Source organism: Nannobrachium achirus, assembly GCF_963921795.1.
Source record: "Nannobrachium achirus genome assembly, chromosome: 22".
NCBI classification, from domain to species: Eukaryota; Metazoa; Chordata; class Actinopteri; order Myctophiformes; family Myctophidae; genus Nannobrachium; species Nannobrachium achirus.
Genome location: NC_137829.1, coordinates 13220256 through 13239002, shown reverse-complemented (window position 1 = coordinate 13239002; position 18747 = coordinate 13220256). Strand labels below are relative to the sequence as shown.

Below are 18747 nucleotides of genomic sequence, written 5' to 3'. Positions count from 1 at the left end.
CAGTGAATGACGGAGGACGATATTGCGATAAATTAAATCTCCACGATACGATTATCGTGAGTGTTTTTTATCATGATAAATGATAATATCGCGTATCGTCCCATCCCTAATACAAAGTCAGGGTGTATTGGGGAGATAAAGGGCAAGGCCTATCTTGATAGTGTGTGTGCATGAAAGTGGATGAACCATTGTGCATCTGCATGCGAGTCTGTGTGTGCGTGCGTGTGTGCGTGCGTGCGTGCGTGCGTGCGTGCGTGCGTGCGTGCGTGCGTGCGTGTGTGTTGGCTCTCTGTCGCTGGCAGAGAGGTTTTACGTCAGCATTGGTTTACTTACTGCTGGCCGAGGACATGGGACTGTAATCAGACCTGCAGTAAAAAGACAGAGATGGAGAGGGAGTGAAGGAGGACAAGAAGCAGAGAGAGGAGACAGGAGTTTATACTGTAAACTGTACAATCGGAATGATTTAGAGAAGCTGATGCAGTCCTAGTTCAGGGGAAGTGCCACACGCCACATAGTGTACACAGGGGCGTCACAAGGGGGGGGGGGAGTGGGACTGAGTTACTAGGGCCCAAGGTGGAGGGGCCTCAATTATTTTATATACTTTAGCTATTGAAAAATAGCAGATCTACAAGCTCACAGCGCGGCACCGAGTGCAGCGCTGCGAGCTTGTAGATCTGCTATTTTTGAAAAGTCGTGAAAATGTGTGCAAATCTTTGAATAGATAGTATTTTTTAAGCGAACATTTGTAACTCAAATTTTGCATCTGGGTGGTCCCTGGAACTAAATATTTTGAGATGGGGGGTCCGTGGCCAAATCATCATTTTGGGGGTCCTTCACATGAAAAGGTTTGAGCACCACTGACATAGAAACATGGGTTTTTCCAAAAACCTTTGAAGGGTTTGAAATATTCAAAGACTTTTCAAAGATTTTTCACGATTTTTCAAAAATAGCAGATCTACAAGCTCGCAGCGCGGCACATATATCTGCTATTTTTCAATAGTTAAAGCACAAAATGTGAGTGAATCCTTGTACCCAGGCCAGAGAATTTGGTGCAACAACCCTGACTGTACATCTGGTTAAACAGTAGGAGAGGTTACATCTACAAAGTTACACTCAAACAGACACACAAACACAGACAAACACTTGTCCACATACAGATGAATTGTTTCTTTATGCCCAAATTAGTGAGAGGGATGTGTGCATGCTACAGATTGCATAGGTCTGCTCGGTGGATTTACTGTAGGTGAAAGTTTGTCTCACGCAGCCAGACGATTTCCGACAATTTGTGTAATTACAATGATATGACGATACACAGATGGCCCCATGTATGCGCGCACACTCACTCTCACACACACACACACACACACACACACACACACACACACACACACACACACACACACTGAACGGTTCCACAAACGTCATTCCATTCCTAACCCATTCCTGTAACATTGACTCACTATTAGCATCTGTCAATGCTCATTCTACATAACCTGGGGTAGCTTGTCCTACGGGAGTCAGATGACAACCACAGAAGACACTGTCACTCCACACAGACCCCCACTGTGTGACTACAGCTAACCCAATAAGTCTGGCGGACCTGGGGATACTGCAGGAACCAGAGCGACGCGTCTGTTTCCTGCAGCAGGACGTTATCAATCTAGCTAATAGGCATTAGTAGTCAGCTCAATTAAAAGGAATGGAGGATGGAGAGATAGTGGTAAAAGAAAGGGAGCAAAGCTAAATAAATCACACGCGGAAAATTGCTGCAAGAAGGGACGGAAAATTCAGACGAAACGACACAGACAGTGGCTTGACACCTTCCCCGCCGCCACAGAGACGAATCCCTGTTTACAGAGGAGCAGAATGACAAAATGTGGAAAAAGTTAGGACAGAAAAGAGAGTTGCTCTTTGCGAAGCCATAAAGCTGAAGGTTTACGAGTCTTTCGAGAGATGGTGGAGGTGGTCGTGGTAGTTGGGGGTCTGTTTTGAGTGCTCCCTTGGGCGGGTGTGTTTGGCAGGCCGGGCCTCAGCAGCGCCAGTTAGCGTCTCGCCTGGCCGTTCCCTCAGTCTGGCCTCGAAAGCGTGCAGCCACACCGCCTGGCTTCATCTCCGTCCAAAGACAATAAACAAAGTGAGGCGGATAGCGGGCTACGGCCCGGTCATGCATGCAGAGTTCAACTGGAGAGTGACACTAAAAGACTTGGTGTGTGGAGAGCTGAGCGGGTCAAGTTGATCTAACTTATTTGATTAGGCCTACTATTACACACTGTTAGTCTATCGATGGCTGTAAATGTGGAGGGATGGGATGTTTTTATGTTGCACTGCAAATGACTGAGGGGGAACGATATTTAATTTTCTGTATGTATGCAAATACATGGAGAAAGTGACAAATAAAGTGATTCTGACTCTGATGGATGTATAGGTGTATGGATGTATGGATGTATGTATGTATTTACAGTATGTATTGTATGTATTGTATGTATTGTATGTATTGTATGTATTGTATGTATTGGATGGATGGATTGTGAAAAATGTAGGAGGGGTGGAAACAAGACACTGAGCAGGGATAGAAAGATTTGCTGTAAGCAAAGACTTGACGCATGAACTGAAAGACAGCTAAAGAGGAATTGTGGAAAATCAAAGTACGGAGATGATGATGACAGAGACAGATCAGAGTGAGGGGCTAGGATTGAGCAACAGTTGACGTGGGAACAGAAGACTAGAAGAGTGAGTTAGAGCAGTGGTTTTCAACCTCTGGGTTGGGACCCCCAGGGGGGTCCCCAAATTATTTTGGGGGGTCCCCAGAGGATTAACTTAATGTGCAACATTGTTTTCTCACTCAACAGCAAACAAACCAACATAAAGTTGAAGTGTAAGGACTTTTTAATACCTCTATAACAGGGGTTCGCAAACCTTTTGATCTCACAACCCCATGTTTTTAGCGAACCTTTTTGGCGACCCCATCATCGCCGCCCCCCTGGCCAAATTGTCAAATATCAGAGGCAGAACATTTTGAAAATAGCCAATCTACATGCTCACGACGCCTCGCGTTGCGAGGCGTTGTAGATCTGCTATTTTCATAATAGAACCGTGTTATATAAAATGTAATGCCTCAACTCTTACAACTCCAAGTGCTCGTCAGGGTGGGGGGGTGGGGGGGGTGGGGGTCCCCAGGTAAATATGATTATTTTGGGGGTTGTGGCCTGAAAAGGTTGAGAACCACTGAGTTAGAGGAAGAAGAGAAGGAGGAGGAGGGGGGCACGTGAGCCAATGCTGTGATTCCGTGGAGGATATGACCCCAGCGCACTGAGCGCGTCTCAAGTTATCAGTGAGAGATCCCTGCTTTCCCTTTCTCATCAGCACTTTTCCATGCACGAATGACTGAGCTGAGTATTTTTTTTCCCATGTTTCCCATAACACACACACACACACACACACACACACACACACACACACACACACACACACACACACACACATACACGGGCTAATGGAATAGCTATAGTCTCAGGTGACTCCTAAAACAAGCCTTGATATAACAACATGTTACCCTGCCCTTATACCAAGCCTGTAGGCCCGTAACGAATACAACTTGAACAGTGACTGGCAGAGAAGAATTTCTAAATGACAGGCCACTCTTTTCCAGGCTGCAAGTGACAGTTCTTGGCCAGTGCAGCAGCCAGCAGGTAGTTGTTGTGACTGTAGCCCAATATCATTCCCTTGTCTGGCTAGAAGATGTTGTGAACAATCTTAAGGCACAGCAAATGAGAACATTTGAGACTTTGAAACAATCTCAGGACTTTTACCTGTATGTTTAAAGGGCAATTTAGGGTCTCACAACACAACACAACACAACACAACACAACACAACACAACACAACACAACACAATACAATCAAGCAATGTGAGCTCTTAAAATTGTAAATGGTGCATTTTATATAGCGCCTTTATCCAAGTTGCTTTACAGAGATTGTGCATTACATTCACCGATGCCGATGGTGGAGGAAACCATGCAAGGCACCAACCTGCTCATCGGGAGGTCAAGTATCAAGGACACCAACCCCGGACACTTAAACAAAGACACTGCGACAAGGACACTTAATTTGACACTAACTCTGGGGGACCATGGGATCGAACCGGGAACTTTCCGGTTGCCAGGTGGCCACTGTACCCCTGAGCCACTGCCACAGTACAGCTCTTGTTGTACTGTTTCCACCTTGATACAACAATGGATGTCTGATCAGGCTTTTGTGGGCCGGGCACCTACAGTATAGGCTCTGGAATGCCTTACCTGTGGATCTATGGCCAGCAAAGTCTGAAAAGCTACTCTTAAATCAAGGCCTTCTCACAGTTTTATTGCCTCTTTTATGCACGATTATTTCCTAGTATAGGCTAGATTTTTAGCCAATACATATAGATGTCATTTGATGCCATTTGCCATTTGCTTTTATGTAGGCTACTTTATACATTGAATATATTTTGATTATTACTCATTATTATTATTACTATTCTCTTATGTCTATATTAAATCTAGCTATTGTAAAGCACTTTGTTCCCCTGCTTGGAAAAGGGCTTTATAGATGAAGTTCTATATGAACTTCAGCTATAAAGCCTTTTTCCTCTGTACAAATGGAACCAGATAACAGTCAATACGTTCATGAAACTCATTCTAATTTCAGTTATGATCCCCTCCCCGAAATGTGTTGGTGATTAAAATAAAGATATTGCTGAACTTTCCACATTAATGTTATTAGTGTTCTCTTCTCCATGAATATGCCCTGATCATTTAGTGCCAATTAATGGCATATGGATCATAAAGCCCAAGAATTCCAACAACCTTTTCCAAGTTATAGCCTGTCAAATGTAATGGCTCCATAATAATAATAACCAATGAATTACAGCATTATATTCTTCTGCAGCAGTTCATTGTGCATCTAACTGTCATCATATACCAAACTCGTGTAATTAATAGTTATTGGTCTCACAATAAATAAATAAAAACATATTTGGTAATAATAATGTTACAGTGTACAGAATCATCAGAATAATATGAATGACAATTTAGACAAAAAAGGAAAATATATATAGGCTATATATTTTAGCTCACAGTCACACACATAGGTCTACAATTTCCACGGAACTCACCCTCCTGTCTCTGCTCCTGAATCCACGCAATCATCTTCTGTTGCGATCTTCTCCATCTCAGACAAGGACATCATCATCATCATCACTTTTTAATCCTATCTACATCTTGTTTCCTAAATACTAGCACAAGAAAAACGTGCGGCTCGTTTTTACGATCTGAGAGATTATTATCAGATAGAATGCGCTTTTAGTTTACAATATGCAAGAGAGAAAGAAACCCGGCGCGCCGCTGTGTTTTCCTCTTGGAGTGCTGAACTTCATGGAGCTGCACACTGCAAAGACACAGTGGAGCAGCAACAGGCTGCTGCTGCTCTGCTCGCTGCGTCATCTGAAGCTGCTCCAGTGGATGCTGCGCTGCTGTGGCGCCACCCGGTGGCCACCATGAGCATACATTACAAATCAGTGTTTCTCAAACCTTCACATTTCAAGGTTAATCAGGCAGGTCTCCCCTTAACTCAGACAGTGTACAAATGGAACCAAATGGTTCATTTGGTTCCATTTGTACACTGTCAGAGTTACAGACTTGTATGGGTCAATTTAGACCCCCCCCCCCTATTAGTCCCTGGAAATTCTGGAATCCACTTTGAGAACCAATTCATTACATTATGATTGTCAAACCGAATCCACCAAAGAATGAAGAATTAATCCAAATTATGATGCAAACTATTCGATTATAGTTCAAATAAAAAAACACCGACTTTACTAATAGGCTATTAGATGGGCTTACTTTCTGAACCCAATATAACCCCATAAACAATTAAACATACATTTGTCATACTTTTTTTTTTTTTTTTTGATTGCCATTCTATCTTTTGGATTTGTTATTTATTTTAAATCTTATTCTTTTTTTTGTAATTACATTCAATTTAGCTCCTATGATGTGTTATTTAATTTATATTTTATACAAATTGTGCCTCATCATTTCTATTTATTTTTTTATTTTTGTGCCTCATCATTTTTTTTATATATATATATTTTTTTTTTCATCAAAATCTGGATCCTGTGGTCAACAATGACGTCATCTCGAGGCGACGTAATATTTACCAAGGAGGGAGAAGACTCGTGTGCACGTTGAATAATTCTTTTGTTTGGTCATCATCGTCTTCTGGGCATTTCACCTTGACCATCATGTCTGTGACCGACATGTTCACCTACATCCAGGGCTTCCTGAGCGCCGACCAGGATGTGCGAGAGGTGTGAAAACATGAATGAATTATCATCAGTTCAGTTAGCACTTAGCTTCTATATTAGCTGTAGCCTGTAATTGCTAAACTGACTAGCTGTTAGCTAGGCTAGCAGCAGCCTTCTCTTCCAACACATTTTATAATGTATTGTGTAGTGTGTAATAATTATACATAAACACATTCATACACAAGTTGATATGGGGTTAATTTTAATGACTGCATTAGTTTCTAATCCGGTTGCTGAAAGGAAAACAATAGGCATTCCATGTAGGAAATATTATGAATATAAAGCTGACAGGTATTGTTAATAGATTAAATGGCTGTGTTGACTATTTTATATTTTACTATTTGTTAATTAATCTAAGGCAGTCAATCCAAGTACAGATTGGGATCAGAATTAAGTCTACCCTTTTTTAATCCTATTTTGTAACTTTATTATTATTATTGTTGTTGTTTTACTCTTTTCTTAATTTTATCTATTTATCTCTATATCTATCGTGCTCATCCTTATAGGACATCAGGAAGGTGGTCCAGGTTTTGGAACAAACCGCTAGGGAAATTCTAACCCTACTCCAAGGTGTCCACCAGCCTTCTGGCTTTAAAGAAAGTAAGTGGTGATGTTGCCTGCTCAGTTCTATAATGTGTGAAACACGGCCCCATGTCCCCTGTGTGACTATACTCGCAGACGATGCAAGTGCTAGATACTGTGATACTCCAGAGATTGTTGATTCTGTTTTACTGTTGATGTTTGAAATACATATTTCTTTTGTTTCCCTAGTTCCCAGTAAATGTGTAAAGGCTCGGGAATTGTTCTGCACAGTCAGGACACACCTTGCAGACCTAAAAACAAAATTTCCTGTGGAGCAGTATTACAGGTACAGTACGTCATCTGCTGATAGATAGCTGAGTGGTTAGTGAGCCTGGTTGTCCTAGGCCAGCTTTGTCGATGTTAGCCCCTCTCGGGACCCTAGTTACCTTTTTTGTCTTGGGGAAGACGGTAACCAGGGTCCCTTACCGGTCCATTTACTCTCTCTGACTAATATAACGTCGCTCAAGTGTTGCTGAGATTCTTCAAAGATGCCAAAAACTGCAGTAGGCTACCACAGAAATGTGTGTGAATCGGTGCTGATCAGCGTTGCCATTAAATATTTTTAATCTATTTTTGAAAATGTGGCTTCTTTTCCTCACTTCCCTTGTCCCACGTTAGGGAGCGTTCGGATATGTTCACTGGTAGGCGAGAGCGCACTGCTACCAATATCCAACACGAGTTCGCTCCCGCCTCCCAGTGTATATCCAAACGCCAGACATGGGAAGTGAGGAACGAAGTAATAGATGCAAAATAGATCAAAAATACTTAACTGCAACGCCGATTAGTGCCGATTCACACATGTTTCTGTGGTAGCCTACTGCAGTTCTTGGCATCTTTGAAGAATCTCAGCAACACTTGAGCGACGTTATATTAGTCCGTGACCAGAGAGTGGTAGCCAATGGACCGGCAAGGGACCCTGGTTACTGTCTTTCCCCAGACCAAAAAGGTTATTAGGTTCTATGTCAATGTGTGTCCCTGTCTGAAATCCTAATTGCTCCCTGCGTGCCCTAGAATCCAGTGGCTGCTCCCTGCTCCCAGTTGTTATAGGATGGGTAAATGCAGAGGACGAATGTCACCTACTGTATGTGTGTATATACATATAATACAGTATCGTGACTAAAAAACACCCCAAGGAGTGTGGACTATTGTATTGTATTGTATTCTTCTACTATTCTATTCTAGAATACTCAATGCAAATTCATGGCAGGATTCATCTCTGTGACTTTCGGTTCACTCTGACTGAGTACTCTGACTACTCACCCATTAATTCATGGGTGGTGACTGGCGGTCAGCTCTGACATCTAGTATTAAATCCATTTGAATGTGAATGTTTTACAGAAAACACATTTCAGCTTTTGTGGTCATACAACCACAACTGAAATAAGCTCTTGGACTTTTTGTCATCCTTTTGACCTATGTGTTCAATTCATTTTTTGTACATAATTATGTTTTTCAGTCACACACAAAAATCTTCCCCAAAATCCACATAACAAACAATAGCAGCAGCACTAAGCACATGTAATGGCTATGGCTTTATATGGAATACATGATGTAATGTACAGGATGGAATATCAGCCATTCAAAGCCATTCAAGTTCTGCTACTGATAGGGCAGAATGTTTTACAAACAATTTAAACTTGCTGGTTAACAGGCTAATTATTATCAATCTTAGAATTTGTATAATTTCTATCATTAATATGCAAGTAACTTTCTCTCACCCTCCCTCTTTTTCCCCACTTGCATTTAGGTTCCATGAACACTGGCGGTTTGTTCTTCAACGATTGGTCTTCCTGGCAGCATTTGTGGTTTACCTGGAGAGTGAGAACCTGGTGAAACGGGAAGAAGTAGCTGAGATACTTGGCAGTAGGTACCAACTCATGGGAATATTCCAGTTGATCACTTGGACTCTTGGCTGTACTGCCAAGAGTCCACAGTGCTCAACAGTGCCCAGTGGCCACTGTGTTAGAGTGAAAGCGACTTCTGTTTTCTTGAAAATCATTAAAACGTCAACCCTAATTATGTTATCATAATATTTAATGCTTCTACAGAACTGGTCTGTGTTGAACAACAAAAACATTATAAATATACAAACTATAACTATTTTAATCATTGGAGCGGTGTGCAGAGCACGAGCTCCCAGTGCACAGCTTTCAGCTTTTGTCCCGTCTAGTGGGAAAAGATTGTTTCGTTCAGTTCGAACAGGATCTACGCATGCACGCACGCACGCACGCACGCACGCACGCACGCACACACACACACACACACACACACACACACACACACACCACGTCGCGATAAAAACAAAGGTTAACGGCAGCGAGAGGGAGACGGGGGGAGAGGAGGGAGAGAGAGAGAGAGAGAGAGAGAATCGTATTTCAGAGAGAGAGAGAGAGAGAGAGAGAGAGAGAGAGCTGCAAGCTCACAACGCCTCGCGCAAGACGCACATCGAGGTGTTGTCTGCGTGAAGATCAGCTGTTGTGTGTGTGCGTGTAGTCCGTTAATAACAACTAACAAGCATGGTATGTTGGCGTATCTCGAGTCGACCCCCTCTGCTGTCTGCGTCTGCCCGTGATAGCCGCTAGAGTGGAGGCTCACGAAGCATGCGTAGCGAGCCACGGGCAATCAAGAATTGACACATGTCAATATATAAAATAGGTGAAAAAAGTCAGGGACTTTGAACAGTCTATCCAAAATATCTCTGTTCCATCTATTCAGCATGCAGCCACCGTAGCAAGCCACGGGCAATCAAGAATTGACATATAAATAGGTGAATATATTTATATATTTTATATATTTACCTGGAACTGCTCAAATTCACCGCTCCACTTCGAACCGAGGTTTGATTTTTATAAAATGTATGAATGTAGTAGAAATCTGCATTTGTCCAGGCATATGCATGCATGCCGTGTCTTACGTTGACATTCATTCAGAATTTCAATGCCATCACCAAATACAACACAGAATAGCAAATCATCATAAAAAATCTGGCACCAGTCAGGTTCTAATTTGGACTAGGGCTGTCACGATATGACATTTTACATGACGATTAATTGTCACTCAAATAATTGGCGATCAACGATTTAATTGTGTTTTTGTCGTTGATAATTACATTTCTGTTTGGCTTTTAGGCTTTGAAGTTGTACATGGTAGACAGAGACATAACCTAAATATACAAAGAAATTACTGGCATATTTGACAACTTACTACTTAAAAAATAACATTGATAGTGGAAATAGCCGATCTACAAGCTCACAACGCGTCGCGATGCGACGCGTTGTGAGCTTGTAGATCGGCTATTTCCACTATTTCTGAAATTTTTCAACATTCACGATTATGACAAAATAATTGCGATAATGTCAAATAATCACGATTAGACGATTATGTAATAATTGTGACAGCCCTAAGTCAGGTTCTAATTTGGACTGTCCGTCCTGCTCTCTCCTCCCTTCAGTCGAAGTGGTCAGAGAGAAGGGCTTTCACCTGGACGTTGAGGACTACTTGGCAGGTGTGCTCATCATGGCCAGTGAGTTGGTAAGTGCTGGGAAGTCACTGTATGTTGTAGACGATCTTTCTGTAATACATTCCGTTAATGGCATCAGACATATTTCATCACTGTGCACCACATGGTTATATGATTTTTCTTAATGTTATATGCTAAATGTGACTTGCCATGAATTTGAAAAATAAGGTTATTTAACCAAGAACTCAAGATGCAGATACATTTGCATTATGTTTAGTCCTCCAGAACTCAAATTGTAAACAACTGTTAGATGTGTGTTCTGTCTGCTTTCTTTGACTGCTTGTTTGCAATTAAACATAACTTTGTATAATGTTCAAGGCAGCGAGTACAAGGTGTAAAGCTGCTGGCTCAATGCCCAATAGAAGAGATTTAAGCCCCAAAGCATAAATGTGACTTAATTACTTAAGCGTAGGATCTTCTCTTCAATTGTTCACGAGAGCTGACATGAGCCTGTGTTAAAAAAATTATAATTTTGAAAAAAACACTGCTAATTGTTGTTTATTTATGACTTGATTCTTAAATCAGATAACACCAATAGTAAGATTTCCCATGATAAGCAGCAGTAGTCTCTACTAGTAGAGGACTAATTTAAAGTTGGCCAGTCCCAGTCAGTTAAATTGTTCAGGTTGTATGGCTTATTTCCCAAATGCACATTAACGACAATTGCACATGCAACACCGCTGTGATGTTACATATCACAAACGCTCTCCCTACCCAGTTAAGTGCTGTGATATTGTATGATACCTCATCAGATGTTATGAAGACTATAGTAAATGTCCAGTGTTGTCGTCTTTAAGTTCAACAAATCGTTACTTTGTTTCCTCCTCGTAGTCCCGGCTGGCAGTGAACAGTGTGACGGCAGGAGACTACGGCAGGCCACTGCGCATCTCAAACTTCATCAACGAGCTGGATTCAGGCTTCCGCCTGCTCAACCTGAAGAACGACCCTCTTCGCAAGCGCTACGACGGCCTCAAGTACGACGTGAAGAAGATCGAGGAGGTGGTGTATGACCTGTCCATCCGCGGCCTGACCAAGGAGCCCGAGGCCGGGGGAGACAAGTAGAACCCCCCCCCCCCCAAAGGGGGATAAGCTGTGGGAGATGGAGGATGGTGCAGGAACTGTGCGCTAGCTCCACTCTTGGCTGGGACCGCTCCACGGCTGCTGCAGGCTTGGAGACCTCACCCCCATTTCCAGCTGGAAGAACCAGGGGGTCTGCCTGATGGCTCATTTATGCTCCGTCGCACGACGGCGTTGCCCAGCGAAAATAGCCAATCTACAAGCTGACAACGAGCCTCGGGTGCGATGCGTTGTTAGCTTATAGGTCGGGTAGTTTTGCCCCGCAACACCGCTGTGCGACGAATTATGAATCGGGCTCGATAACCCAGCAGCCTAGGACAGACTGTGTGAGTGTTTTAGTGAGTGTGTGGGTGTGTGACTGGCTGCATGCATGAGAAGTGATTTAGATATGATGACAGACTGTCAAAGGTGTTTGGGGAGGTGTCATCAGAGCAAATGTTTTGAGAGGCAGTCAGATGATGCTTTTTTTTTTTTTATGTTCCTTTGTTCCCAGCATCATCATCACAGTTCGCCGGATACCATTTTTTGATTGTTGGTTTAAACCTTTGCAATTGTTGAATTGATTTTGTAACTGTCGGCAGTCGGCACCTTGTCTAGAGTTTTGATGTTTACTTCAGTTGAGATATATGGTGGTCACCAAAGACGAGTTTTTCCTGTCATATTGAGTTTATTGTTGTGGTAAAAAATATAACATACTGTATGTGGTTTGTAAGACACTGTCTTGATGCTTGTGACATCAATGGCAAGCCCGGGGGCCTCATCTATAAAATGAACCTGTTTGATTTTGACAATTTAAAATGATTATAAGATGTCTCTAACATCCTTACTTTGTCCAATGATACTTACTATCCCAACAAAACAAAACACAGAATCCATTAAACCTGATTATTGTGGTAAATCCAGTAAGACACAAGCTTTGGTGTTTTATAATTGAGGCCTCAGAAGGAAGAAACGAGCCAAAGAACTGGCAATGGGTGCACTTAACAAGATATAAACTACTCTGCTCTGTTTCTAGTTAAATACACCTTCAATGGCCATGTAGCCTTCATGTGCCAACGAATACATCAGCTGTGCCATTTTATATTTTGTTTGAGTGCTGCTTTCTCTAGAAAACCATAAGTGTGACAGCAGTGTGGTCCGAATAAATCAAAGGCTATTCAGCAGATGTTTTCAAGTACGGCAGTGTTCCGTCTTATGACTTTATTTTGGAAATTTACGTGTTTCTGCTTGTAGATTAGCAATAGCATTTTCAAGATACTGTATTTTGGCTAAATTCAAATTTGTGCTTTTGTTTCCATTTGTGATGAGTGCCATGTGTTGTTGCTTACAAATGATTCCAGTTCAGTTTTTTATTTCTGTATTTGATCCTAATTTGGATCACTTGCTCTAAAGTCCTTCAAAATAAATATTTCTACGTTCTTCATTTCAAGTATGTTTCTTTCTTTCAAGGCTACTACCCCCCTAATTAACGAAACCTAATTAAAAGGGTAAGCAGGCAGATTAGCAATGTATTGTCCTCTTGTTTTACAGTATGTGATCTGGGGAGGTGGTCCTGACTGTCCTGGGTGAGTTAGATTGTTGAATAATTTCCCTTTAACTTGACACCGCAACCAACAATGCAGAGTTTTGCCTTTCCGTGACAAAATAGTGCTAGCACTATCATAGAGAATTAAACGTAACTTTATTAGTAATATTTAGACACTTGTCCAGAGCAACTTACATGGATGGATTTAGACTCTTTTTGGGCCTCGCCATGCGCTTCCCAGAATGGGCAGTCGGGTGGGCTTGCAAGCACTAGTTGAGTTGTAAGGCATGTGTATTTACATTTGCATTGTTAGTCAAACAGCAATATAGGAGGAGCCTTGTACTGTACAGAAAAGAAATAAAATATTGTGTAAAAGTACATTTTCTTAAAACTTTAATATATTTTTTCAAACTTTCATATATTCACATTCAGTGAATTATTCCAAGCTTTTTTGTTAAAATCCTGAATTTTTATGGCATACAGCTCATGAATATTAAAAGTCCATTTTTCTAAATGTTACAATATTACACACAATACCACTGAAAAAGGGCTAGGGCATCTGCAATGCTTTTTTAAACTATTCAATTTTTTTAGATGGATCTGAACGGGATTATACAGTGTTTACCTACTGTATATACACTTGTAAATTGTAGACCAGCCTTGTATTGTGGCCCAAGGGCCGCCTGGTAGTCAAGGGCCCTTGGCCCAGTCTATTACTTCATCCATGTATCCATGCCTAGCGTTACTCGCCCTTTGCCACTGTTTCCTGGCCAGCGCTGTCTTTAATTAATTACTCCAATATAGAAATGTCCTTGGAATTGTTCAGTGGTTTTGGACATTGTACTACTAACTAGCTGTTGACCAGCTTTTTTTTTTTACCAATTCCCTTTATTTGTCTCTATGATGTTGTCAGTCAGGTATCCCACCTGACCCTGGTCTGATCAAGCAACTTCCACCAAGTCATGGATCTTGCTATCTGATCGTGACACATTTACATCTTCCCATTATCAAACTGGGACGTGCGTGCAAAGTAAAATATTTGAGGTGACTATTTTTACTCAATAATAATGCGTTTCACAGGTTATTCCATAACAATGAGAGAAACAACAATAAGTCAGGCTGCATTTAAAATATTTAATATAATTCACAATATATTACACTGGGAAATTTTACATTAGGTCTTAAAATTGCAACGGAAAATAAAATGTATACAACTCAGCACATTTGTTTTGGAAAAGTGTTTTTTTTTCTCTTTCTGCAACGGCATCCTTTGACACAGAAGTGGTAATAGACTGTTGAAATTGTGGAAGCTGAGAGAGTTTTTTAACAGTGAGGGTGCCAATGGAAGAGTAGCAGGCAGGTGGAGCTCTGTGCTCTCTATGCCTTCAATTCAAACACAGTGATTAGCTACCTGTTCTAGCAGTGCTACTCCTTGACATTAACATGTCAAAACGGTTACATCATAATTTTGGTTTGATGCGTAAGCCAACTGTATTGCCTCGACCTGCAGACATGTGAAATACTTCTTGAACTCACGGTAAGGGAGGCTACAGGTGAATAAACAAAGACAATACAATTTAGTTTCTATCAACTGCAGATCTTCTGGAGAGAGTACTGTCAACCTTTTCTGGGTATGGAAAGCAAGCCATAATAAAGTGCGTCAAACAAAAATGCAGAAGCTTCATAAAATAAATTAAAAAAAACATCAGAAACCGTTACAACACACACAACTGACAGGATAGGGAGACAGCTCATCATGACTGAGTTACTGTATATTATTAGCAGCCAGGTAAAGTAGATGGATTGATTACTATTGCCTGCAAGTTCATCTCAGGGAAGTGCCATTTTGCAACATTGCGACAGAGGGCACTCTATGCCAGGTCTCAAACACAAATGCTACTGTGACATGTTACAAATATTTCAGTCAATTTAGGGTAAGGTAATCAAATACCAAAGGCACAAAATCTCATCACTTAGTCTGCCCACACAATAGTACATGTCTGAAACCCTGTGGCAACATAGGGCATGTTTAGGGCATGGGTGGACTTCATGGCCCACTAATATCACAGTCAAGGAGCGTTTGACTTCATCCATTTCACACAAAGATGCTGGGTGAGAGCCAGGATAGGATTCCCAAGTATAGCTCTTAATCGATCATCATCTTAGTTCCACTGGCGTTTTCATGGAATGATGCATTACTTAGCATTAGTATGCTACTTGAAAACAAAGCCCATCGATCCTGTAATGATAACGACAGGCCTCAATTACTGGCGTTGAATTGAACCCATACTCCAAATAGAAGTAACTCAATCTCCATGAAAGCCAAAGGAAATGTAGATGAATTAAAATACTTATAGCTACTGTAGTTTTCAGAATTGGCAGAGATTATTGCTGCTACATGACTTCTTCGCCTAAACACAGTGATATAGTAGGTCAGTCCTTTGTTCAGCCTGTTAACTGCCTCTCTGGCAGTGTATGTTGCTATCCCACCAACATACAGCAGAGGGAGACAGAGGGCAGTGACTGAACTCACCACTGTAAAAACAAACAATTGAACAAAGCTGTGGTCCAAGTCTCCCATTACACACTCATTAAATGGTAATTGTAGTTTTTCCACTCATTTGTGCATCTTAAAAAAATGACTTTACAGATTTTCTTTTTTTCGGTTGAATGTTCAGTCATGCTTCTCAACACAGACACCTTGTTTAGGATACTGAAAACACATCTCTCTTTATTCAAGAGAGCAAACAGTCTTTTACAATCAAGGCTGGCATAGCTCCCAACCCAGGTCAACGTTTTTGGTTGTCCAAGTGGCTGATAGCCTTTTAGACAGCTTAAAACTCCATACAACAGTATGTGACATTATGGAGCACTTCTAGTTTTGTAAAAAGAAAAAAAAGTGCTATAATTGTATTATGACCGAGTCTACCAGCCTCTTTCAGTCCTGATGTAGTTAGTCAGAAATGCTTTGCGTTGTCAGTTTAGTAGTCAGTAGTAATGAGCAGGGGTTATATACAGCAACATATCCAATCAGAGAGGGAGATGTTGAGTCTCAGGATCGCGTCTGGTTCGTGTTGATCATGATATTGGGCAGGGCATTGCGTCTTTTCCTCCAGGGGCCCAGGTCTCGGGCGTATCTCTTGATCTGACGGAACCACTGCTGTGTGCGGGACTTGTCAGAGGCCCGGAAAACAAAGGACTCCCGCCGAATGTCCAGGACCTCAAAGGTGTCCTCGCAGTCTGGCTCTGCCGACACCACGCAGTTCCCCAGGCGGATGGGTTCTCTCAGCACCGTGAACTTCCCACTGCTCTTGTCCTTGATGAGGACCAGGACACCATCCCAGATGGTCTCCCCCCCTCTGTCCCCCTGATCCCCCCTGTTCAAGAGATCGGGGCCCTGCCCCGGGCCTTCCCCGGACCCCCGCTGCGTCCTCACCATCAGCAGACTCTGGACGTTCTGAAACTTAAGGGCCTTGCTGCCCTTCTTCACCCACTGTCCGTCTGCCGGCTGCGACAGCTGGAGGGGCCCCTCCATGACGAAGCGTGTGTTCTCCCTAGCCCAGCCGACAGTCTTCATGGACACCTCCCTCATCTCGATGTTGATCACCTCCCGGTTCTTTCGGCTGTCGCGGCGGAAGGAGCGGAGGGACCAGGTGACGCCCGTCCCCTCCTGCTTGGTCTTCATGTTGATGTGCTCCAGGTGGGACTCCACGCGGCTCTTGGCCTCGCGCAGGCGCCCGTGGTCCGGGTGGCACTCGGTGGTGGCCTTGCTGATGCGGCTGAGCAGGAGGGGGTACTTGGTGACGCGCTGGAGCGGAGCCATGAGGAAGGAGCGCAGGTTCATGCGACGCAACGCCGTGTTGTCATTCTGCGACACGTCCAGAAAGATTCTACATGGGGAGTTGAAAGAGATGAGAGGAGAGAGAGAATGAGATACGTGCTTACACTTTGTGTGTCTTGGGAAAGGAATTTTAAGTTGATTAACGTGAACCACAGCACTGCCTCAGTAATAGGGCTGTCTGGGCTTAAAAATAGCAATGATTTCAGCTCTGTTCTCAAATTAGATCCTGTTCTGAATTAATGATAGCCTCCTGTCTCTTCCATTAAGAATTACATAGCACAGCACTGAAGAAACATAACTCCCAAAGAGACCTTTACCCAAGAAATGAAACAAAGAATCCTGAAAATTAAATGGAGTCGAAGTAAACAATTCAAATAAACAATTACTTTTCACTGTTTTCAGGAGGCTACAAAGGCCTAATAAATGAGTATGTGATGGTAAGTGGCCAGTTGAAAACCCATGCCATTCCCACAAAACCCTTCCACTAAGATTTACCGTAAATTAAGCTCTCAACATGGTTTAAAAGCACAAAGAATAGCTACATCAGACACATGCGCATTAGTACATATTTCATTTCTGATATTATATACTGCTCAATGGCTGCCCTGCACATGGGTATAAAAGTTCAATTAAGGTTATAGCATCTGAGACTGTCTGAGCACGATTCTATACCATAGTAAAGATGGTATAGTGGTTATCCGCGGAACATGCGGAATTGGGTAATAAAAAATTACATTCTGATTTATGGCAGATCATTGCGGTTGAGTGATATAATACATAATTAATGTGGAAACTATTAATTTGGGTGTCTTTTCTTGAATTCCAAGTCCGCCATCTTTTTTGCTTGTTTGCTCATGGCCATCTACAGCGTGAGAGGCTATAAGGTACACAGTGCATAATGTAATGTAAGGGTCTTGAACAGGGGGTCTGGGACCCCTAGGGGGTCCTCAGAGTTACTAAAAGGGGTCCTCCAAATCTTTGTGTGATAGAAACCTTTTTCTCCTTTTTTGTATTAACCACTTGAACTCTAGTTTCCTTATTTTGAGAACTAGGCAAAAAGGTTTAGTATAGAGGGGAAAAAGAGCAGACCAAGTACAGAGTGAAAGGTCAAGTTTATTAAGTATTGACGGTTCAAGTGGTTAAATATCTGAAAACACAAATTGACATGAATCCAAAATACACTGATGATCGTGCTGTCAAACAATGAAAGTATATGGAATCTCTGAAAAGGTTGTGGGGGTCCCTGCTTCGGGTCCTTGGCCTGAAAACGTTGGAAGACCCCTAATGTAAGCAACGCAAAGCAGCTTGCTGTAACTTCATTGATTCTTTAAAGCTCCCTCCCTGGCGTCCCACTGACAGGATTCGCGGCCATGATCAAATGTTAATTCATAGGTTCACACAGTGAAATGATTTGGAGTAGAAAGCAGCTGCCGGATACACAGGCTATCATCCATCTATCTATCTATCTATCTATCTATCTATCTATCTATCTATCTATCTATCTATCTATCTATCTATCTATCTATCTATCTATAAGCTAGGTTTTTAACTTTTACGTTTTCCAGTTGTGTCCTGTGCATTCGCAAATGGAGAGTGGGCAGAGCTCCTACTTCTACTATTCTACCGCTATTCTACTGCAGCAAAAACGGACGTTGACATTTAATTTGGGCTCCTCGCAGAACTGATTAATAAGTTATGTCCGTGCAGGCACGGCTCTATATATCAGAGACATTCATTTGGGTGGATGGCAGATGGATGATTTATATGTGTACACACTATTCGGGTGAAGTCAGAGCCGACACTGTTCCATAGTAAGTTCAAAACAACACCTAATGAACTAACAAACATCAGAAAGCACACTAC

At 42.1% G+C, this 18747-nt stretch overlaps 3 protein-coding genes across 3 annotated transcripts in view; 1 reads left to right on the top strand and 2 right to left on the bottom strand.

The window, feature by feature from the left end:
- fam124a (family with sequence similarity 124 member A) overlaps positions 1–5271 on the bottom strand; it is a 34902-nt gene extending 29631 nt beyond the window's left edge. The window contains exons 1-2 of the mRNA XM_080753787.1: positions 5149–5271; positions 334–365 (exon numbers count right to left, since the gene is read on the bottom strand). Of these exons, the coding sequence (XP_080609913.1) occupies positions 334–365; positions 5149–5231 (115 nt within the window). The 5' untranslated portion in view covers positions 5232–5271. The remainder of the gene's footprint in view (positions 1–333; positions 366–5148) is intronic.
- Positions 5272–6201: 930 nt separating this feature from the next.
- tsn (translin) lies at positions 6202–12928 on the top strand. The gene is made up of 6 exons (XM_080752520.1): positions 6202–6342; positions 6846–6939; positions 7111–7207; positions 8669–8784; positions 10373–10452; positions 11273–12928. The coding sequence occupies exons 1-6, from the start codon at positions 6277–6279 to the stop codon at positions 11501–11503; spliced, it is 684 nt and encodes a 227-aa protein (XP_080608646.1). The 5' UTR covers positions 6202–6276; the 3' UTR covers positions 11504–12928.
- A 3167-nt stretch (positions 12929–16095) lies between these two features.
- The window catches only part of arhgef49 (Rho guanine nucleotide exchange factor 49), a gene marked incomplete at both ends in the record, with an annotated part of 56488 nt that continues 53836 nt past the window's right edge, over positions 16096–18747 (bottom strand). Inside the window, one exon of the mRNA XM_080753589.1 lies at positions 16096–16933. Within this exon, the coding sequence (XP_080609715.1) occupies positions 16096–16933 (838 nt within the window). The remainder of the gene's footprint in view (positions 16934–18747) is intronic.